The following is a 24,685-nucleotide window of genomic DNA, read 5'->3' on the forward strand; positions in this document are numbered from 1 at the left end:
CATGCAGCAGTATATGAATGACTAACCTCGTATTGTGGATGGATTATCTCAGTTGTTCTCCTGGCTGAAGTTTGGTCCTTTTACAGCATCCTGCCATGCGATTAATTTGTTCCTGACCACCGAGAACACTCACGTTAACTTTTATCGAGTGGAAAAAAAGTTAGCTTGTTTATATCATGCTAACATAGCTGTGTCGCTAGCGGTCACGTAGCACATCATTATATACCAGCTAGCCCAACTTCAGTAACCCTACAAACGTCCCTGCTGTTTAGTTTTCTGTCTTCATTTATGTTGGAAGTGATAACAGAGCTGTACGTTTGAATTTGTTTCCAAAACCCCGCAGTCAGGACATGCTATATTGTATTTAGATAGAAGCTAGCGAGCTAACTCCCTGCTAACTTCTAACTCCGTTAAATGTCATAAATTCCGTTTTCATGGATGCCTGGATGTTAAACTCAATTGTTACACCTGGTAGAGCAGAACGCTGATCATTTTATTAAAGATGAAAGACTTTAGACAGTTTTTCAACTCTCAGTAATGCCATAGTGATCGTTTGATATATGGACCTGCAGCGGAGTTTAGGCCCAGACACGGCTAGTGACGTCAGACTGAACAACCGGATAGAAACAGTCACCAAATCATACCACAGAAAATACATGAAAACTGCTACTAAACATTGTCCCAACAACTCTGCCACAGTAGAGGAATCATGTTTTGTCTTATGTCAATCCTTTACCCTTACTGTAGGTTTGCCAAGCTAAGAGAAAGGTCACCACTATTGGGCGAGGGCTCAAGTTCCTCAGAGTATGTTTTTTCCCTGTCCTTGTGATCCTATGGCATTTCTGTACCATTGGTGTTTTCCTCATACGAGTTGTAAGAAGATCTTCAAATGGACCAGCCTATTTGTTCAGTGGTTATACTGACTTCATTGTTTGTAATGTGATCACTGTTGAGATGCCCAGGATCAGATGATATTTGATTTTCCTTTACAGGGTCAGGATTTGCAGGAATATAAAAAAATGGACTTCATTGAAATGTGAAATATGTCAGCTTCAACTGTACCAGTGTAGACGAACGTAGCATAGCCAGCAGATGGGCCTGAATACCTGGGAAAACAGGCTGGCTGGCTGACGGTGAAGAGGAAGTGTAGTCCTAAACAGACGGCCCCAGTAAACTGTTCATGTCTCTAATCGTTTTCCCCCACTCACCTGCCGAGGAACAAACGCTGGTATTTTCAATTCTGTTTTGAGCCATGTGAAGCTGGAAACACCAGCAACCATAGTGAAATGTCTTCCAGTCGCCAGACACTGAAGGAACCCTGAAACTACTGACTAAAGATACGTGTAAATGATGTCAAATTATCATTTTTGTCAGCATCACACTTGACACCTGGTTACGTCAATTGGAGTTCATTACAATTAATATTTAATCGGTGTGTAACTTTGTGAAAACAATGTCATAGTTTTCTCTTGTCCCCTTCCCAATCGGACCAGGAGGGACATGTTTAGCCACGTGCTCTCCTTAAATTACTGGCTGTCTGAGTGGTGTCCAAAAAATTATGTAGGCTTTATAGATAAAGACTGCATCTGCTCCCAGACCACCAAAAAAAAAAAAACCCACTAACAAACCAAAAATGAAAAACAAATGATTTAAACATAAAAATTCACAAAGAAAAACACCATAATATCCTCAACTGCAGCAAAGAGTACAAAGCTTAAGTGTAAAACTTTTCTCTCTTCTTATCAGTAAATGATTTAATGATTGATCAAAAAATTGATTTACTCTGTGTTACAGAAACCCAGTTTTACAGGTTTACTGACCCAATCAGCACTTGCAAAACGATGGCTCTCTACTGAGACAATTCAAACTGATCAACACAACCACATCGACTGACGGATGACAAATTCTGAAGGATTGAAGGACCCCCTATGAGCAAACACTTTGGCGACAGTAGGAAGGAAAAACTTCCTTTTAACAGGAAGAAACCTCCGGCAGAACCAGGCTCAGGGAGGGGCGGGGCCATCTGCTGTGATTGGTTGGGGTGAGAGAAGGAAGACAGGATAAAGACATGCTGTGGAAGAGAGACAGAGGTTAATAACAGATATGATTCAATGCAGAGAGGTCTGTTAACACATAGTGAGTGAGAAAGGTGACTGGAGAAGAAATACTCAATGTGTCAAGTCTACACCTATTGCAGCATAACTAAGGGAGGATTCAGGGTCACCGGATCCAGCCCTAACTATATGCTTTAGCAAGAAGGGAAGTTTGAAGCCTAATATAAAAGCAGAGTTAGTGTCTTTGACACACCACGGACCCACACAGCGTTCAATTATAGTTACACAGTTCATTTTTACAGCGTGTCAAAACACTAGATGCTTTTCTTCATGGCAGCTCAGCCACACAGCTTCCTGTTCGGTGCTTCGACTGCTCTCGACAGCTGTCCAGCTGTCTCTGCAAACACCCACACCTCCTCTGCAGTCACAGGTAATTCCTATTAACCAAAAGCTCAGGTGTCACATTGCTTGATAGAGTGCTTCATACCTTCCCCGTGTGCTCATACACCCTGTAGAATAGAATTTGGTGTGGATGAAGTGTTTGATAAAGATGGAAAAACAAAAGCAAAACAGTGGAGCTGAAAAGCTAAAAGAGAAAAAGAAAACAGATGAAATCGAAACAGATGGAGCAAACCTTGTCAAATTAACCAACATATGTCCGGGTAGCTGCTGCCGAATCACCATTCTCTTCTGTACTCTCTTCTGCTCATCGAGTTGTGGGGGCACTGGAGCCTATCCCATCTACCACAGGGCGAGAGGTGAGGTACACCCTGGATAGTTCACCAATATGATGCAAGAGTCATTCACACCGATGGGCAATTTAGAATCACCAAATAACCAATTTAGAAACATAACCCCCATTAATGACATGTTTTTATACTGTAGCGGGATGTAGAAGCACCCTGAGGAAACCCATGCAAACATGGACATGCAAAGAGAACTGAAAATAGATAGTGGAGTCAAACTCAGGACCTTATTGCTGTGAGGCAACAGTGAAAACCACTGCAGCAATAACATCAGTATCAGCAATGATTGGTACCAAACCCTGGCAGTTCCAGGAGATTGCTGTTATATAGGTGAGGAGGGTGTACTTAATGCGGCAAGAAACTAGACAGAGGGACAAGGAAGAGATTCAAGTGAAATCAATGTTTCCTTTGACCATGGGCCATTCCTCATGGCTTTTAATTGTAACAGTTTTACCATAATGGTTGTACCATTGAAAACATCCTGACACAAAGTTTGACATCTTGGTTTGTCCAATGAGAAGTGACAACTTAATAGGATTGTTAAGACTGCCAGGAGGATTGTTGGTGCCCCTCTCTCGTCTCTGGAGGAGATCTACAAACAGTGCTGCATACGCAGAGCTATCTCCATCATCAGAGACCCCCACCACCCCTGGCAAGAGGTACAGGAGCATCAGCTGCAGAACCACCAGGATGCTGGAAGCGTTCCTTGCACAAGCCGTGAGACTGATAAACACGGTGCCTTGGTTGTACCTCAGGAGGTAGAGCAGGTCATCAACTGATCAAAATATTAGTTGTTAAATCCCTGGCTGCTCCAGCTAACCCCAAGTTTTTCTCCAGTCCATCCATTGTAGCGTGTATGCTATAGAAAGCACTTAAGGAGAAGAGAAATAAAAGGCTGCTTGAATGAATGGGAGGATGAGGTATGTTATATAAAGCACTTTGAGTTATTAAACTATAGATTATGTTAATTTTACACATTAACTTCATATAATTTAAGACCAAAGAGTCTTGCTGACAGATTTCTTTCATTTACTACTGTATTTTTTTTTACCATGTAGGAAAAACTGGCCGAGGGCCGTTTTCCTATTCTCCTGATTGCTCCTATTTGCAATCAGGAGACGCCCCCTGCTGGTCATTAGAATGAATGCAGTCTTTTAGACTGCAGGATAAACTTATGTAGGTGCATAAACAGTCTAATCTAAGAACAACAGCCACAACAATGTTGTCAGAGATGAAGTTCTGAGTTAGAGACATTTAGAGAGCATGAAAAAAAATTTACACTACATTTAAAATATATATATTAACAACATCGTGAGCAACAAGGAATCACACTGAAGTACTGTAATCAGTTTATTGGCAAAATGAAATATGAATCCATTTGTGAGTACATACTTATGACACCAACAAGCTATAATTGAAGAAGGCCATGTACTTCTAAACAGATGTATCCTTTTGTGTCTTAGAAACCATTACAAGGTTAATGGGATGGTATTTATGCGACTGTAAACAAAACAAAACAAAAAACAGGCCACTGAGAAAACCACATACTGGCTTGAAATTAAAATTGTACACAAATGAATGCCAAGGATCCGTGCTAAAAAATAGTCCCATCATGTCACACAGTTCACAAGTGGTTACAATTAATGTGCTACTCTTCTCAAACGTCTGGATTAAACAAGGTTCCATACTTCAACCTAAAAAGGCTCTATTTGCTTGTTTAAAAATGCCAATAGTAAACTGCAACACTTTTAGAAGACAAGTATCTTTTTAGTACCTTATTATTTCCTTTATTATTTTCAGACTTAAAAGCAATTAGGAGAATGGGAAAGAACATCGTTTAAAAATTGAAGGAGAGACCTGCTGCCATAGAAAATACTGGAAGGAATACTTTGGGGACTCAAATTCTTACAAATAAACACTTAAATTCCAGACAAACTACTATAACTTTACACAATAACTCAAAACACTGGCATATAAAAATAAAACAAAACATCCACCGAGTGGACTTTCCAGAGTCGTCAAAACTTTGCTTTTCTCGACATTTTTACAGTGCTGCAGGCATCTTATCATTAGAAGTAGATACAAACACAGGAATTCCTTTTTCTCTTTTTCTTTTTCAAATGGCCATCATGTGAGATACATGCATATATATTTTTGTGAATGATTTGCTAACAATAGTTTGTGTTTCATTCGAAATTCAGTCTTTTACAGTATATTGTCAAAAGCATTGGAATGATTAACCATAAAGGGTAAAATCTCTGAAATGATTCCATTGGTTGAATTTCTCACAGCTGTTTACCTAAAACGAACATGATGGCCAAACTGGAAAGTTTTAAAATTTTGAAATTTCAATGGCTAATTTTGCTCATTAATGCCTCCAAAGGAAAGGTGAATCCATTTTCACTTCACTATTACAGATGCACAGATGGTTTACTTTCAGATTTTCAAGGGAAACTAAAAGCATGCAGCAGCAAGTTGGCACTGTGGAAACCAGCAACACTGGCAGGGAAAGAAATCCTCCAGTACGACACCTTTCTTTATTAATCTCCTCTAACCCAGTGTCCTCTCAGCATTTTTCAGCTTTGCGCTTTGATCCAAAGTTCAAAACTATAAGTTTTTAAAATAAAACCAGACTGACAAAAAGCCTTAGAGGATAAAATCGAATGAAATCTAAGGAAAAAAATAGACATATTTCATTATTACCCTTGGATACAATTTCGCCAAATACTTTGCTCCCTATTTGTGTGTTTCTTGAGTTCAGTAATGTAACTTCCTCCGCTGAGCTTCAGTATTTTGGCACTTTGGTATAATCCTCCATGTGGACGTTCCTGCACAGGCAGATGGACAGGATCATCCCCAGCAGCTGTTGACCAGAGAAAGACACTTTGAAATTTCTCATTTTTAAGTTATTTATTCATAAACAACTCAGATTGTTCATCTTGAACAAACTCAATCTACAGTTTCAATACATTGGAATTACCAAGATTTCTCCAGTCTGATATGAGCTTATTCTTAGTAGCAAACATTAAAAAACACAGTAAACTAATAACACAAAGAGTCTTTATTCCACTCACTTTGCATCGAAGAACATAATTGTTGGTGAACTTTGCCTTTTTTTTCTTCTTCAAAACAAATATTTGTGACAAAAAATTGTCAGAAATTTGTGAAAAAGTTCTGCATAGCGTAACGCCACAGAAGTGTATGAAAGTGTGTGAGAGCAAAGAAAACATCAGAGCTTTGTGTCACAACACTGTAAATAGAGGAACTGCTCAGCCTTCACTGAGTGATTACTCGGTGTGTTCAACAATGACATGAAGGTGCAGCTGCTTGTTTTATTAAAATTGTATTTGACTTTAATTAACAACATTTTATGATTAACAAAGAATCCAGACACATCCAAAGGTTTCACAAAAAAAGCCACTTTAGTGATGTTGAACTGTAACAGGTATTATTTTGCATATTGTTTGTTTCTGTAAACTACTTTCATGGAAACCCAGCTAGTTATAGGTGAATGAGAGTTAATGACGTTGTACCTCAAGAAGAGTCACTCCAAGGCAAATGCCTAACACAACCCCAATGTTGGTGAGGAGCCACCTCTCCACGCTGGCGGCACATCCCTGATTAAGACAAGAACCTTATTGACTGGAAATGCATCTAAGAGACAGCAAGTATGTGAGATGAACGGAAAACACCATTTACCACATCGTATACAGGCCAGTCAGGTGTCTTAGCCTCACAGAATCCACTGTCAGAGAAGTTTCCAGAAATAAGTGAGATGTTCTGGCAGGAGCAGGGAAACAGCAGCTGCGAGCTGTTGACGATGACCATGTTACCACTCCAATCTGTACGATCAATCCAGCCACAACACTCCATCTACAGATGGGGAGAGTTAAGCACAGGTTTCATTTGTAACAGCCAATGTTTTACTCTCAAGGACGTTTGACTGGCACGGCTGATGAAGGGGTTGACACATATCATTCTGGAACAGCTACTTTTGGCCTGATTTCATGTTTTTCAATTTAACACCAATGTAAACATTTCTGAAGAAAATATCAAAGTATTTTATTTACAAATGTTATTAATCTACTTTCATATTTTGAAATGAAATGAAATTCCTGTTAATGTCAACATGTTGCCGGGGAGGTTCTGACATCACACAAACCTTAGTTCTAGTTACTGTTTCACTTGGAAAACACTGGTGTGAACCAGGATTAGACAAGTTAAATGCTCAGTTTGCTCTCATGTAGTGTGAGAATTTTCTGTGATTACAGATGTCTGGAAGCCTTTAAGATCCACACAATGCAGTCAAATGGAGTATTTACAACATGCAGCTATCTTATATTAAACATTATATCGTAAGTGTGTTGAGATAAGGTGACTACACACTAACAGTGCAAAAATTTAAACTCAGGAAATCTGCTGATTAAAATAACTGAGGTTTAGATTACTGAAAATTAAAGGTTGATATTAAGTCATTTTTGCTTATCAAGACTGCAAAGCTATTTTGTCACAAGTGACAGAATCTGTTCATATAAAAATGAAATCTGATTATTTCAGAAGAAACTGGCTGAAAAGAGAAATCTAGAGAGCTATTTTAAGCTACATTACCTTCTTTTGGAAACACATTGATGGAGAAGTGGTAAAAGGCAAAAGTACTGGTCCTTTTATAACCCTTTACTACGTTACCTGAGCACCCTTCCAATGCCCTGCTCTACCTCCTGAGCTCAGTGGAAATTAAGATTGTTATTGCTCAGAGTACAAAATAAATTTTATAATATATTTCAGACAGATTCTTATTAGGATAAAAGATCTGATGTCTCAACAGGACCTGGAAAAACTAGTCCATGCATTCATCTTTAGTAGGCTTGATTACTGTAACAGCATCTTTACAGGTCTACCTAAAAAATCACTCAGACAACTACAGCTCATTCAGAACTCTGCTGCTCGAGTCCTCACTAAGACCAAAAAAGTGGACCACATCAGTCCAGCTCTGAGGTCCTTACACTGGCTGCCTGTCCGTCAGAGGATAGACTTTAAAGTTCTGATGCTGGCCTATAAAGCTCTGAATGGTTTAGGACCAAAATACATCAGTGACCTCCTGACCCAGTATGAACCTTCCAGATCCCTCAGGTCATCTGGATCCGGTCTTTTATCAGTTCCCAGAGTCAGAACCAGACACGGAGAAGCTGCATTCAGCTTTTATGCTCCTTATATCTGGAACAAACTCCCAGAAAGCCTCAGATCAGCTGAAACACTCAGTTTATTTAAATCCAGGTTGAAGACTCACCTGTTCTCAGCTGCATTTGAATAAAGCACCAAATCCACACTTTAAGCTTAAATTTCAAAACTTACATTTAACTACTGATTTTATCTATTTCTGATTTTATCTGTTTTGATTGTTTGTTTGTTAATTAGTAATTTTGTTTGTTTGCTTGTTTTAATCAATTTTAAATCATGCTTTTTATTTGTTTTTGTTTCTAATGTCTCTGTAAAGCACTTTGAATCACCTTGTTGTTGAATTGTGCTATACAAATAAACTTGCCTTGCCTAGTCTCTTTAGAAAACGTAAATTCAAGTTAATTTGTCTTCTTTGTCTCATTTAGGTTTTCAATGCATTTTCCAGCATCAGCTGACAAGAACAAGTCTAACTGTATAGTTACAAAGTGTAAAGCATCAAATTCCCCCTGTTAAAAATGGACTTTCCTGTGCTTCTAGTTTCTAGCTAGGACATTTCTGCCATTTTGTACCACTGAAGATATTTTTATTGATGGGTTTGTATTTCAGGTCCATGCTTCCAACTCACGTTAGTCTGGATGAAGTCCCAGGCCTGCTCTGTGATTGAACTGTTCCCAGAGTATTTGTCCAGTACCTTAGTGATGACCTTGGAGATCTGCTCGTTGACCTGAAAGACAGCAGGCTGCCAGAGTTGGTGAAACATGTATTACCATAAACATATAGGCAGCGTAATATGCCCACACTGTATCCATGTTTGAGCCAATGTGTCTCTTTTGTGTCTTCTTTTTGTGAATATATTGTTGGATGGATACCATTCAAATGAACTAAATTAAAACGCCCTCACTACATGCTATGCCAGACGCTAAGTAAAATAAAAATTTCTCAATGTGGCATGTTTTAAATCTTATTAATTAGAAGGACTATGTGAGTTTTTGTCAATCATAACAACAATATTTACAGCCCATCGTTGTATTTTTACTCAGTTGTATATAGTATTTGTATTTGTATTCTATTTTTATCTTATTGTATATTTATTTTATTTTATTCTACTGTATATAGTATTTTATTTTATTCTATTCTGTACAGTTGTGTACTGTATTTATTCTTATTGTATTCTAATTTTTGCCTCATAACTTTTGCACTGTCCACTTCCTGCTGTGACAAAACAAATTTCCCACGTGTGGGACTAATAAAGGTTATCTTATCTTATCTTATCTTATCTTATCTTCATTTATAATATGATGACTAACATATTGTGTAGGTCTTTCTTAGAAATATTGCAGTTCATTTGCAAGAAAGTACAAAAAAGGTTCTTCTGAGAATAATTGGAAAACATAGCTATACTTATTTTACACAAGTTCAAAAAGTTTATGAATGCAAAAAGACAAAAGAAAAAAGAGAAGGACTGTAGGAGCAGTCAGCTTCTTCAGGTCAGCAGATGTTTTATCTCAAAATAAGCCTCTTTTTTTTGTTCAGGCTGAACAGCAGACATTTGCATCCAAACTTTTCACCAGAATTTATATTAGTTTACACTCTTTGCTAACAGAATACAGTTTTGCTCCTGCACCCTACGAGCGTCTGCCAGCACAAATGAACCTGCTGCTAGTTGATCAGAGACATCGAAAAAGGCCAACTGAAGACCGGACAGTCCTGATCCTCAAGGACCCCCAGAAAGGGCCGATCCCATCCAACTACCAGTCTCAATAACCTGCTTCAGCACCACATGGAAGCTCCTGTCAGGCATCATAGTGGCTAAGATGAACAGGCACATGGCTCAATACATGAGCGGGGCATAGAAAGGAAATGGCAAGAATACCAGAGGCGCGAAACACCAGCAACTGGTAGACCGAGCAGTTACCCAAGACTGCAAAACCAGACTGACCAACCTGTGCACTGCCTGGATTGTGACAAGAAGGCCTATGACTCGATGCCCCACAGCTGGATCCTGGAATGACCTATACAAGCTATCCCTACAGGGCAGGGATAGCTCAGTAGGTAAAGTGGTCGCCCCATGATCGGAAGGTCGGCGGTTCGAATCCACTTAACGGCTACCCTGAGGTACCCCTGAGCAAGGTACCGTCCCTACACACTGCTCCCCGGGCGCCTGCTTAGTGGGCTGCCCACTGCTTCACTGAGTGAATGGGTCAAATGCAGAGAAAAAACAAGTAATTTCCCCATGGGGATCAATAAAGTATCCATTATTATTATTATTATTATTATTACAAGAGCAGAAGAACCCTAAGAGAATTCATCAGGAACTCAATGGGGATGTGGCGGACAACACTGGAGGCCAACCTCAAGCCCATAGCACAAGTCACCATCAAGTGCGGGATCTACCAAGGAGATGCTCTGTCCCCACTGCTGTTCTGCATAGGCCTCAACCCCCTCAGTGAGATCACTGACAAGACTGACTACGGATACTGACTTCGGAGCAGTTGTCAGCCACCGGCTTCCTGGATGACAAAAAGCTGTATGCCAAGAGAGAGACATGGATTCGCTGATCCACACCACCAGGATATACCGCAACGACATTGCAATGTCATTCGGACTGGAGAAGTGTACTTGGATGATAACAAAGAGAGGGAAGGTAGTCAGAATTGAGGGGATCGAACTAGCAGAAGGCAACATAAAGCGCCTTGAGGTGACTGTTGTTGTGATTTGGCGCTACATAAATAAAATTGAATGGAATTGAACATTGCAGACATTGAGGACAGCTACATGTTCCCATAGGCAAATGGGAACCATGAAGCTCCCCCTAGGAAAGCTGCAGTCACCAAGTACCTGCAGAGGACCAGGCAAAAGAACAAGATCCAGGCTATCTACACCTACACCCTGTGGGGTTAGGTTAATTGGTGATTCTTAATTGCCCATAGGTGTGAATGTGAGTGGTTGCCTGTCTCTCTGTGTCAGATTGGTGATCTGTCCAGTTTGAACCCTGTCTGTCACTATATGGCAGCTGGGATAGGCTTCAGTCACCCGATGACTACAAACTCCCAAGATGTGAAGTTAGTTCAAGTCTGATACATAAAGATTATGAGGAAGAATAAATCACCAGCCAAAACAACGTCTGTAGAGACTGAACTGCAGAGGTAGCAAAAGTACAAAAATTCTGCACTTAAGTAGAAGTACAGATACCTAAAAAGTACTCCAGTAAATGTTGAAGTACTGAATGAAATGCACTCAAAGTAAAAAAGTAACTCTTTCGAGGATGTTTTTTTTAAACAGCTTATTTGTGTAAAGTTAACTGAACCTGTTATGTTAATGTAATAACAAAATAGCAAGTGGGAATACAAACTTTATTTTAGTCAGAGTTTTTTATTCTAATTGTCCTCAGCTTGAACCAATTAAATAGAAATGAGCAGAGAAAAAGAAGGAAATCTATTAAAATCTAAAATCTATTTTCTGTTGCCTACATTGTAGAGGGTGACTTTGCTTCTAAACAGGAAAATGAGTACAGGGTTAAAGTGGGATACAGCAGGTGGGGGAACCCTAAAACTGATTGTAATGGCTCAGTGTGGGGAAAACAACTCATAACTGACGATCATTTCTAATGTGAGCTCCAGTAAACTCTTGGCTCTGACGGAGGCGGTCGCATCTTTCCCCGTGTCCCTCACCTTATCTTTCCTGCTTGGCTTCTCATGTCCTTCTCTAGTCTCAACTAACTTTAAGAGAGAACCTCAGAGAGCTTCTCCATCTTGTTCTCTAAAACCTAAAGAATTATGGATTTGATTAACTGGTCCCTCAACCCAATTGACACCCTTTTGTCGACGAGAAGCCAGGATTCGAGAGAGCCTGATTGTCCTGGAGGGACATTTCCTGCCGGATAAACGATGGATGGGTGGCAGCATTGGCACAGCGTTTTCCTGGCGGGACTGTCGATTGAGGACATAGAAGATTTATACCTATTTGGAACCATGATAACAGGGTTCTTGCTGATCAGAGCTGGCTCGGCGCTGGCTTATCAAAGATTAAAGAAAGCGATTACAGCTGGTCAAAACCCCACAAGGCTGGCCACTATGATCGAAGCGACGGGAAATACCGCTTATGACCTGCAGTCATGCCAGCATTGTGCAAAAAACAAAAACAAAAAATCCCCCAAAAAATCAAAACTCTCAGCCACTTTCAACTCTAACTATAGTGCATGGTTTTGCCTCCTGTTATGTGACATCCTCTGGGATTTACACGTACAGCACTGCCTTTCATGTGTTGCTGTTTAGGATCAAATCGGTTTGATGTTTGAAGCCTTAAATCTGTCAAATCAAAATTAATGAGCCTGTTCTGAAAATGTAAAGAGTAGGAAATACAGATATTGGTTCAAAAATGTAGGGAGTCAATATAAAGAGAACTACTCAGTTAAAGCAGAGACACGTGAAAATTCAAAGTACAGTAACAAAGTATTTGTATGCCATTATTTAACACTTCACATCAGCTAAGCATTTATTGTTGGACCAATGACTGAAATAACTCATAGCAGGAAGGAGGTTTGGCCTGGACTTGAGCAGCAGACAGTGGCTGAGAAGACCTTCCAACAGAAGTTCAGATACAGTAAAAGCTGACGTCCTTTTTCTTGTAGTGTTCTGCTTTCATTTGTCTGTGTGAACACAATCTCCTGGCTCTCTGAGCAAAAGTATAAAACGTAAAGTATAAAACGCTTTGACACCCAGTACCCAGCTCGTATTTGGCAAAAGGACTGACTTTGCAGTTGATATAAACTAAAGAAAACCTCAACCCTCATCTCTCAAAATAAACCAAGAAAAAACAAATAGTAAACACTTTAAAAACTATTCTTAACCATGAAGCTTTCACTGTGTTTTACTTCTGGCTGAAATACCTCAAACTAAATAACTAAGTCTGAACACTGCTACTGTAGATTTTTTTCTTTGCATGGTGGGTACATTTATCACAGCATGTGGATGAACTCAAGCTTGCAATATTTGAAATGCCATCACTCACCACATCCTTCTGAAAGTAGATGAGGGCACCAGCTGCAAACTGAGTGATGAGGATGAGCAGGATGACGCTGAAGTACTGAGGAGGATCACAGAGAACAGTGAATACAAAAATTTAGGGGCATGTGAACAGCTGTATAAATAAAACTGAATTGAATTAAATTGAAATTGAACAGTCAGACCCACCTCTATATGTTAGTTAGTGGTACATACACAAGCATATCCCTCTATTATGTTTTACTGTTGTCAAGAGGGAGAGCAGCAAATAAACTCCATATCCAAATGCAGTTTTCCCCAGGCTGCCAGCCGTGCCAGCGCCATCTTACCCTCCGACCATACATACATTACACAAACATCACATGGGGAAGACAGGTCAGAGAGGTATAGCAAAGGAAACACACGAGGAAAGACGAGGAGAAGAAAGAACTCCCCCCAGACTGAGCTCCAACAGGGAGATCAGTTTGAGAACAGAAAAAGAGAGAAAGTGTCCCTTCACCCGGTTAAGCAAAAGTCAACAATCTTCGATCAACGCGGACGGCCTTAAAGGAGGAACAAAGAGTCCTGACAACAATCCTGTTATCATGGAGATTTTTGTTGTTCCAGTCAGCTTAGACCTTGGCAGGCCTTCAGCTGGCGCCAGTGGGATAGCCGCATGAGTGAAGATGAATGAGTTCAAGTTCAAGTTCAAGGTTCAAGGTTCTTTATTTGTCACATGCATAGTTATACAAGTATAACACACAGTGAAATGTAGCCTGACACGCTCCTCGACATGTGCAAAAATTGGGGGGGGGGGGTGTAGAGGAAGAACATTATATATATATATATATATATATATACACATATAGTATATACACTGGGTGAATGTGCAGTAGTAGCAGCAAGCAGGTGAATTCTGTACATTAATATGAATAGACATCTGACTATTTTACAGGATATTTTACAATGATTGGGTTTAGTGCAAACAACTGCATCCAATTTTTACAATTGGTCTAATGTCCGTCACTGGTCACCAATTCTCTCAATTCTTTTTGTTCTTCTCCAAGATCTTATCTATATTGCGTTCAAAACACAGTCTGAGCACTCACAGTCCTGCCAACCGTCTGTCATGTCGGCCAGCCTTGTGGGATTTTAAACAGCTGTAGCCGCTTCTTGTTCTTCGATAAGCCGGGTCCGAGCCAGCTCCAATCAGCCAGAACTCTGTTATCATGGTTCCGAATTGGTAGATGTCGTTCAATGTCCTCCATCGAGAGCGTCACCAGACACACGACGCAACCGACCATCCAGTATCCGGCAGCAAACGTCTCCGCAGGACACTCGGGCTCTCCCAAGCCCAGGAAGGTGTCAATTCCGTTACGGGACCAGTTGATCAAATCCATAATTCTTTAGGTTTTAGAGAACAAGACTGAGAAACTCTCTGAGGGTCAGAGAATAAGCAAGACTATACAAAAGATGAGAAGCCAAGCAGGAAAGATAAGGGAGAGGGAGAAGGAGAAAAGTGCGACCGCCTCCGTCAAGAGCCAACAGAGAAAAGAGAGCTCAGAGAGAGCTTTTGTGCTCAGAGCTGTTTGTTTGTTGGTCTGAGGCAGCCATTCTTTAAGTTAAGAGCGCTGTGGCTCACTTTAAAAAAACAGAATATGAAGATAAAAAGTCTTTTCCTCCTTCCTGTTTTTTTTTTTTTTTAATATATTGTTAAATTTCAGATCCATCCATCTATGCAACCATGTTTTAAATGTTTGATTTTTAATGGCAACAAAAACTAAAATTAAGCATTTGTGATAATTGGCAATGTGTGTTTCACATCATTGGGAAGGAATTCTGGCCCACTCTTTGCAGAATTATTTTAATTCAGCCCTGCTGGGGTTTTCAAACATGAACAGCTTGCTGAAAGTCCTGCCAGTGCATCTCAAGCTGATTCAAGTCCAGATTCTAACTTCAGAGGTGAACCTGCTGGTGTGCTTTGACTCATTATCCTAACCCAAGAGCACTTGAACATCCTGTCATTCTCCTTCAGAATTTTCTGGTAGAGACCAAAACTCATGGTTCCATCGATTATGACAAGTCACCCAGCTCCTGAAGCTGCAAAGCAGAACACCACACTACCACCACCACGTTTGACTCTGGCATAATATTCTTTTTGTGCAACACTGTGTTAGTAACCAGATACCAGATGTAACACCAGTTGTAACAGGACACAAACCTTCAGTCCAGAGAATATTTTCCCCCAAAATGTTGGGATCGAGATGTTTTTTTGACAAATACACTTTTGTGTTCTTTTTGCTCAGCAGCGCTTTTCGCCTTGGAACTCTCACGTGAAAGCATTTTTTGCCCAGTCTCTTTCTTACTGTTGAATCACAAATGATGAATAACTGACCAAATGAGGCCCTATTTATTTCCCCTAATAAATGAAATGACAATTTTGAATTTATTCAGGTTATATTTGTCTTATATATAAGATATATTTAGTTTTATAATCTGAAACATTTAAATATCACAAATAGATGGAAAAAAAAAAAGAAATCAGGAAGGGGGAAAAACTTTTGACAGTATTGTAAATAAATGATGTACAAAGTCTGCTTATTGACAAAGTCTCCTATCATCAAGAAGAATTGGCTGTGTGAAGCCTCAATCACTACTTTCACAACACTTAGAAGAAACATTGTAGAGATGCTAGAAAAAAAGCCACAAAAATTTACAGTGGACTGCTGAACACTGGATAACAACGGTACTGATAAAAGGGCACAAGTGCTCACTGGAAAACACGGTGGCATGTTTCAAGTATGCAAGACACTAACAAGGTTTAGCCTTACTCTGGCCTGGGTGTAGCTGCTGAATGATGATATTGGATAGAATGGAAGTTGGTAGATAGTTTGGTAAGCGCACGTGCAGATACCAAAGTCCAGATCTCACTGTTTTGATGTCCTTTCTGTTTGTTTCTCTTCAGCTATCTTCTACCTTGTCTCCCTCAGTAATGTATTTGCAGCTATTACTCCACAAGGGTGTGATGCACAATCTCCTCTCAATAGCTAATGCCAAGTTGTGTCTTCTATTTGAACTCTGGGAAACACTGATGTGAACTTCTCTCCAGGTGATGGAACCTCCCTTCCAGGTGAATTGTCAACATATCATTTGATGTGTTTCTCTGTGTGAAAGTAACACAGCTAATGGTCTTCAGTAGTGGTGCAACGGATCACGGTTGATTCATAATCCGAACCGATCCCACTCCACGGTTCGGTACGCACGTGATCCGAAGATTCAAAAACGAAGGAAAAAAAGTATGTGTATGGTGCGCGTGGTGGGTCTGTCAAGCGGTTGCGCCAGCGGTCCAAGTGGAGGAGCAGAGGAGGTTGCGGCATTTAAGCAGCCCTTTGCTGCCCAGTCCGACCGGGCTAAAGCTGTTACAGAAGCTACTGGGGTGTTAGCTGCAGACGGGAGGCCGTATTCTGTTGTGCAAAACAAGGGGTTTAAACGGTGATGAACGTGCTTGAGCCACGCTATGATATCTCGTTGTGCGTCCACTTCCGTGACAAGATCGTTCCAAGCATGTATGAGCAGGAGAAGTTTAAAGTTATGGCTGAACTGTCCCAGGCATCTTCTGTTGCCCTAACTACAAATGGGTGGACCTCCAGGGCAACGGAAAGCTACGTGACCGTGACCGCTCATTATATCACAGCGGAGTGGTAGATACAAAGCCCTGTACTGTATTGCATGGATTGAGTCTTGAGTTGAATGTTTTTAATAGGCAAAAAATACTTAAATAAGTTAATAAGTTATGTTAAGTTTGCTGATCTGAAAATTGATCCGATCCATGACTTAAAACCGTGATCCGATCCGAACCGTGAGATTTTTGATCCGTTGCACCACTAGTCTTCAGTAAGGATGCAAAAGTTAACTATTGACAGGAAAACCTTTACATCATTTATATTTTTTCATTATCATGTCTAAATGGGGACGGTACACACACATACTCACCAGGCTCAGCAGAGAGCGGACCTCATAAATGGCCCCCAAGCAACCGAAGAAGCTTATGAGAATGGGGAAAGCTCCAACTCCTATCAAAATGTAGCATGCCAACTTCACATCTGTGGAGTTTTCTGAGGATCAGCAACAGAGATCTCAGGTTACAAACTGCAAGCTGTCAGAGCGTGTGACTATGGCTACCATACTGTTAGGATATACATTATGCTTTTTGTTTAAGTAGCAAAGCACATTGGTCACACATGCATGTTTGAGTTGTAACTTGTTTCTAAGGCGATTTCATCACAGTGGTAAGTTTACATTATTCAACTATAACCGAGCAACGTGATCAAATGTCAGACTGAATTTAAGAATGTTACAGCTGACCTACCAGATCCCGACATCCATGGATTGGAATTACACAGTAATTGTGTAAATGTTTTTTTCCTGTATGCCATGAAATGCTAGATATTTACTAAAGTGATTTTTATGTCGTGTAAGATTCAGAAAATAATCTAAGAGACTTTCGATCTTTCTAAGCCCCATTAATTAAACAAAACAAAAAGAGTGAGACAAGAGTTAGTACTTTCCCAGTCATCCTAAATCTAGCTGTAGGGAGTTATACAAAATATACCTAACACAACAGTTAGACATTAAAGTAAAACAGACTGTGTGGACTTGTTATCAGTGTTGCAATTGATCAACTTTCCCATTAACTGAAGCATTTTGACATTTCAACATTGTATAGTACAGAACTGAGAGAAGAACAAACAACAAACTACATGAAGGTGATTTGAAGTAGATGACTGCACTTCTTCATTATGAACACATTTCTAAAGTTTGACTATAATATCGGAAACACTGCAAACCCATCAGGTAACTTTAAAAAAAATATTGATTCCCAGTCTGCTTTTGTATTGCGGTTCCCATGTGAGCTCTAAAACAAAATCTAAATACTTATTTGAGTATGACCTCAATAATAACGGAGCCCACAGGGCAGATTTAATAATGCTCTGCACAAGTAACGGCGTTACCTTTTTCAGTAACGAGTAATCTAAATAATTACTATTCCTATCGTTACAACGCCGTTACCGTTACTAACAAGAAAATGCGGTGCGGTCGTGTTACTATTTTTCAACAAACAGGCGGCTGAAGCTGTCTTCAGCTTACTGCATCTTATATCAGTTGCACGGAAGTAGCTGTAAGTAATCTGGGCGATAACTTTTTGGCACAACACGAGATAAGGCGGCAAAACAATCGCATGAACGCTGCTGTTTGGCTGAGGTAAAACCAGAGTCATGATAAACGATATATACGCGTTTTTTTCTCAATAGTTTCGTCATGTTTAACGTCTAAGGACAGCGCAGCGAGCACTCTCTGCATATGACCAAAAAAATAAAAAAACAAACAAAAATCAGCCCTTTCGTGTTGGTAGAAAAATGTCAACCAATCAAAAAATGATATGGCACCATGACATTTGGTTGTTTAGGAAGAGGGGGAAGTTTTAGGAGTGACGGAGAGAGAGAGAGAGAGAGTTTTGAGATGTGAGAGATTTGTGACGTTTAGCGTGTTTGGAGTGTGTACTTAATGTGTTGTCTTGTGTAGTTAGTGTGTAGTGTTGTGGATGATATATATCAAGCTCAGGTCCTCTACCAGAGGCCTGGGAGCTTGAGGGTCCTGCGCAGTATCTTAGCTGTTCCCAGGACTGCGCTCTTCTGGACAGAGATCTCCGATGTTATTCCCGGGATCTGCTGGAGCCACTCGCCTAGCTTGGGAGTCACCGCACCTAGTGCTCCGATTACCACGGGGACCACCGTTACCTTCACCCTCCACATCCTCTCGAGCTCTTCTCTGAGCCCTTGGTATTTCTCCAGCTTCTCGTGTTCCTTCTTCCTGATATTGCTGTCATTCGGAACCGCTACATCCATCACTACGGCCGTCTTCTTCTGTTTGTCTACCACCACTATGTCCGGTTGGTTAGCCACCACCATTTTGTCCGTCTGTATCTGGAAGTCCCACAGGATCTTAGCTCGGTCATTCTCCACCACCCTTGGGGGCATCTCCCATTTTGACCTCGGGACTTCCAGGTTATACTCGGCACAGATGTTCCTGTACACTATGCCGGCCACTTGGTTATGGCGTTCCATGTATGCCCTGCCTGCTAGCATCTTGCACCCTGCTGTTATGTGCTGGATTGTCTCTGGGGCATCTTTACACAGCCTGCACCTGGGGTCTTGCCTGGTGTGATAGACCCCAGCCTCTATGGATCTTGTACTCAGAGCTTGTTCTTGTGCTGCCATGATTAGTGCCTCTGTGCTGTCTTTCAGTCCAGCTTTGTCCAGCCACTGGTAGGATTTCTGGATATCAGCCACCTCCTCTATCTGCCGGTGGTACATACCGTGCAGGGGCCTGTCCTTCCATGATGGTTCCTCGTCTCCCTCCTCTTTCTTGGGTTTCTGCTGTCTGAGGTATTCACTGAGCACTCGGTCAGTTGGGGCCATCTTCCCAATGTATTCTTGGATGTTCCTTGTCTCATCCTGGACTGTGGTGCTGACACTCACCAGTCCCCGGCCCCCTTCCTTCCGATTAGCGTACAGCCTCAGGGTGCTGGACTTGGGGTGAAACCCTCCATGCATGGTAAGGAGCTTTCTTGTCTTTATGTCAGTGGCTTCTATCTCCTCCTTTGGCCAGCCTATTACCCCAACAGGGTACCTGATCATGGGCAGGGCGTGCGTGTTGATGGCCCGGATCTTGTTCTTACCATTCAGCTGACTCCTCAGGACTTGCCTGACCCTCTGCAGGTACTTGGTGGTTGCAGCTTTTCTAGTGGCCTCTTCATGGTTCCCATTTGCCTGCGGGATCCCCAGGTACTTGTAACTGTCCTCTATGTCTGCAATGTTGCCTTCTGGTAGTTCAATCCCCTCAGTTCTGACTACCTTCCCTCTCTTTGTTTTATATATATATATATATATATATATATATATATATATATATATATATATATATATATATATATATATATATATAGCCGAGACTGCAAGACCAGACTGACCAACCTGTGCACTGCCTGGATTGATTACAAGAAGGCCTATGACTCAATGCCCCACAGCTGGATACTGGAATGCCTAGAATTGTACAAGATCAATGGGACCCTAAGAGCCTTCATCAGGAACTCAATGGGGATGTGGCGTACAACACTAGAGGCCAACTCCAAGCCCATAGCACAAGTTACCATCAAGTGCGGGATCTACCAAGGAGATGCTCTGTCCCCACTGCTGTTCTGCATAGGCCTGAACCCCCTCAGTGAGATCATTAACAAGACTGGCTACGGATACCGACTACGGAACGGAGCAGTTGTCAGCCACCTCCTGTACATGGATGACATCACATCTGTATGCCAAGAGTGAACGAGACATCGATTCACTGATCCACACTACCAGGCTATACAGCAATGACATTGGAATGTCGTTCGGACTGGAGAAGTGTAGTCGGATGGTAACAAAGAGAGGGAAGGTAGTCAGAACTGAGGGGATTGAAATACCAGAAGGCAACATTGCAGACATAGAGGACAGTTACAAGTACCTGGGGATCCCACAGGCAAATGGGAACCATGAAGAGGCCGCTAGAAAGGCTGCAACCACCAAGTACCTGCAGAGGGTCAGGCAAGTCCTGAGGAGTCAGCTGAATGGTAAGAACAAGATCCGGGCCATCAACACATACGCCCTGCCCGTGATCAGATACCCTGCTGGGGTAATAAGCTGGCCAAAGGAGGAGATAGAAACCACTGACATAAAGACAAGAAAGCTCCTTACCATGCATGGAGGGTTTCACCCCAAGTCCAGCACCCTGAGGCTGTACGATAAGCGGAAGGAAGGGGGCCGGGGACTGGTGAGTGTCAGCACCACAGTCCAGGATGAGACAAGGAACATCCAAGAATACATTGGGAAGATGGCCCCAACTGACCGAGTGCTCAGTGAATACCTCAGGCAGCAGAAACCCAAGAAAGAGGAGGGAGACGAGGAACCATCATGGAAGGACAGGCCCCTGCACGGTATGTACCACCGGCAGATAGAGGAGGTGGCTGATATCCAGAAATCCTACCAGTGGCTGGACAAAGCTGGACTGAAAGACAGCACAGAGGCACTAATCATGGCAGCACAAGAACAAGCTCTGAGCACAAGATCCATAGAGGCTGGGGTCTATCACACCAGGCAAGACCCCAGGTGCAGGCTGTGTAAAGATGCCCCAGAGACAATCCAGCACATAACAGCAGGGTGCAAGATGCTAGCAGGCAAGGCATACTGGAACGCCATAACCAAGTGGCCGGCATAGTGTACAGGAACATCTGTGCCGAGTATAACCTGGAAGTCCCGAGGTCAAAATGGGAGATGCCCCCAAGGGTGGTGGAGAATGACCGAGCTAAGATCCTGTGGGACTTCCAGATACAGACGGACAAAATGGTGGTGGCTAACCAACCGGACATAGTGGTGGTAGACAAACAGAAGAAGGCGGCCGTAGTGATCGATGTAGCGGTTCCGAATGACAGCAATATCAGGAAGAAGGAACACGAGAAGATGGAGAAATACCAAGGGCTCAGAGAAGAGCTCGAGAGGATGTGGAGGGTGAAGGTAACGGTGGTCCCCGTGGTAATCGGAGCACTAGGTGCGGTGACTCCCAAGCTAGGCGAGTGGCTCCAGCAGATCCCGGGAACAACATCGGAAATCTCTGTCCAGAAGAGCGCAGTCCTGGGAACAGCTAAGATACTGCGCAGGACCCTCAAGCTCCCAGGCCTCTGGTAGAGGACCCGAGCTTGAAGGATAAACCGCCCGCAGGGGCGTGCTGGGTGTTTTATATATATATATATATATATATATATATATATATATATATATATATATGCATGCCTCTCTCTCTCCTGAGAGAGAGGCAGTCGCTCCATATATCGGTTATTAAGCTTAACGTGGGAATGCTTTACAAACATTCAGAGATGAACTTACACACTTGCATTACTTCTCTCTGGGATAACTTCCTCGGAGATGAAATGCTGGTTTGGTAGCGAGACTACAAATACACACAGCCGCTCTATCACGTGACCACACTGCTCCGATGTGCTACGGTTGTGAGCCGAGTTACGTGGTGTTGCAAGTTTTGTGAGGTGCTTTTTTGATATTTAATGGATCAGATTACATTTTTTATTTCTCTCCGATATCCGATCCAGTAATTTACGTCAGTATCGGACCGATACCGATACGTAATATCGGATCGATCCATCTCTAATCTGTACATAAGTGAGACATTTCATACGGTTTGCGTTGTATGACCACATTCCTGAGCTCAACTCTCTGGACTTGTGCTATCAGGCCGTCTGTCTATCCTTTCAGCTTTGTCCAGCCAGTGATGTATTGTGGGTTGCGAGTGTGGAGTCATGAGTAAGGGAGTGAGCGCACTAGGCTGATGTGATGCATACTGATGCTGGACAGAGCTGAAAGAGCCCTGTGTCTGATGAGGGCACCTGCTGAGCAGCCATGGCTGACAAACATCCTCAGTGATGTGCGCTGTTCTATTCTTTCTCTATTACACTTGGTCACTGTCTCTATATGTCTTCACTGAACCCTCTTCAGTCATGTCTGTACCTTTTCCCCCCTCATGGACACAACTCATCTTTCTCTTTCTCTTTATCTCTTTTTACCATCTTGACATATTATTACTGCAGGTTAACCTTGTAAGTTTTAAAGATCTTTCTGATGTTAGATTTACAATCTGCTATGTCATAACCAACAATGGCTCTTCAGTTACTGAACAACTACAAACAGATGCGTTTCCAAACTGAAACTTTTGGTATATGACTTTGGTTTAAGATTCAGTTTAGTCATGAAAATGTTTCTGTTTTAGTCAGACTTCAAACATCTGACATTTAACCTCCTAGGACCTGGCGTCCACATATGTGGACATCACATTTTGGGTTATTTAGACCAAAATACTAAATCTTGCTCTACAAGGGCCTGATATCCACTTACGAGGACACTATACTGCTACTCTTCTATCGAAATTTTAAATGAATATCCTCATATGTGGCAAAAATTAGGTAAAAAAGAAAAATCTGGTAATTCTTTGTTTTTATATTCATCAGGTCCCAATCAGCCCAAATATCAAAGAGAAATTAATAATGCATGTCATGGAAGAGTTCGGGTCTTAGGAGGTTAATCCAGTTTTCCTCTTTGACACTTTAGTATTCATTCATGGGCTTTAATTTTGTATCCCTCAAGAATTTTGATGTCCCATCAAGTGTTCTTTTGATCTAAAGCAAGGTTATTGAGATTCCTTAGAGACCATGTCCCTCTGGTCTGTACTGCACTGATACAGACACACAGTCCAGATCAAAGTTTTAAGTTTTGATACCAGTATTAAATCTTTATTTCTATTTGGAAAATATTAACTATTATTGTTAATAATAACTGTTATGTGTAAGGTAGTATCATGCCCAACTTGAACACCTGCAGAAGCAAATATCTGTGAGGAATGCAAAAAAACCCTTCCTAATAAGTATTAAAATAATCATAACCGCTGTTTGTTTTTTGTGATTTTTCCTGACTGACTGAATTCATTAGAGGGTCCTTTGTCCCTCTTGGGGGGAAACTCCCACTAGGTTTATATCTGGGACTCTCCACCATTTGACCTTAGAACTGAAGAAGCTTCTCGGATGAGAGGTGAAACGTCTTCAAGCAAGTTAAAGAAGTCCAGACGCTTTTCTTTCCAAGCTCCTTAGTTGAAAAAAGCACTTCACAAAAACTTCATGAGAAACTTTAAAACCAATGTCACTGACTGTTATATCTTAATTATCTCATTTAATCATGGCTCAACGTGCTTTATATCTTAAGGTAAAGACCCTACAGTAATTGAAAGAAAACAGAGAAAACTCCAACAATCACATGAACCCCTATGAGCAAGCATTTTGGCAACAGTGGGAAGGAAAAACTTCCTTTTAACAGGAAGAAACATCCAGCAGAACCAGACTCAGGAATGGATGGCCATCTGCTGCGACCAGTTGGGGCTAGGAAAAGGAAGATGGGACAAAGACACACTGTGGAACAGAGCCAGCGATTAATAATAACTAATAATTAAATGCAGAAAGGTGTGTAAACACGTAGTAAGGGGAATCCCCAAGCAGCCTAGATGCACTGCAGTGTAACTAAGGGAGAATTCAGGATCACTTAATCCTGCCCTAGCTATAGAGTACAAAAACTTCAGTTTTATCTGAATTTAGAAGCAGGTCATCCAGGACTTTATATCTTTAAGACATTCAGTTTAACTCATTGGTGTGTGTTATCTGGCTTCATGGACAGATAGAGCTGGGTGTCATCTGCATAGCAGTGAAAATGTATGCTATGTCTTCTGATGATAGTCCCTAAGGGAAGCATGTATAATGTAAACAGAATTGGTCCTAGCACTGAACCCTGTGGAACTCCATAATTAACCTCAGTGTGTGAAGAGGACTCTCCATTTACATGCACAAACTGGAGTCTATTAGATAGATATGATACAAACCACTGCAGTGCAGTACCTGTAATACCTACAGCATGTTCTAATCGCTCTAATAGGATATTATGGTCGACAGTATCGAACGCTGCACTGAGGTCTAGCAGGACAAGCACAGAGATGAGTCCACTGTCAGAGGCCATAAGAAGATCATTTGTAACCTTCACTAAAGCTGTTTCTGTGCTGTGCTGAGCTCTGAAACCTGACTGAA

At 41.5% G+C, this 24,685-nt stretch overlaps 1 protein-coding gene across 2 annotated transcripts in view; it reads right to left on the minus strand.

Annotated features, from left to right (window-relative positions):
* Window positions 1-4,137: 4,137 nt before the first annotated feature.
* The window catches only part of LOC101480351 (CD82 antigen), a 43,103-nt gene continuing 22,555 nt past the window's right edge, over window positions 4,138-24,685 (minus strand). For both annotated transcript variants that reach the window (XM_014411350.3, XM_076887083.1), the window contains exons 4-9: window positions 16,954-17,075; window positions 12,989-13,063; window positions 8,604-8,702; window positions 6,500-6,673; window positions 6,334-6,417; window positions 4,138-5,663 (exon numbers count right to left, since the gene is read on the minus strand). In XM_014411350.3, coding sequence (XP_014266836.1) covers window positions 5,586-5,663; window positions 6,334-6,417; window positions 6,500-6,673; window positions 8,604-8,702; window positions 12,989-13,063; window positions 16,954-17,075 — 632 coding nt within the window. In that variant the 3' untranslated portion in view covers window positions 4,138-5,585. The remainder of the gene's footprint in view (window positions 5,664-6,333; window positions 6,418-6,499; window positions 6,674-8,603; window positions 8,703-12,988; window positions 13,064-16,953; window positions 17,076-24,685) is intronic.

The sequence above is a fragment of the Maylandia zebra genome, linkage group LG1 (genome assembly GCF_041146795.1).
Source record: "Maylandia zebra isolate NMK-2024a linkage group LG1, Mzebra_GT3a, whole genome shotgun sequence".
Lineage (NCBI taxonomy): Eukaryota > Metazoa > Chordata > Actinopteri > Cichliformes > Cichlidae > Maylandia > Maylandia zebra.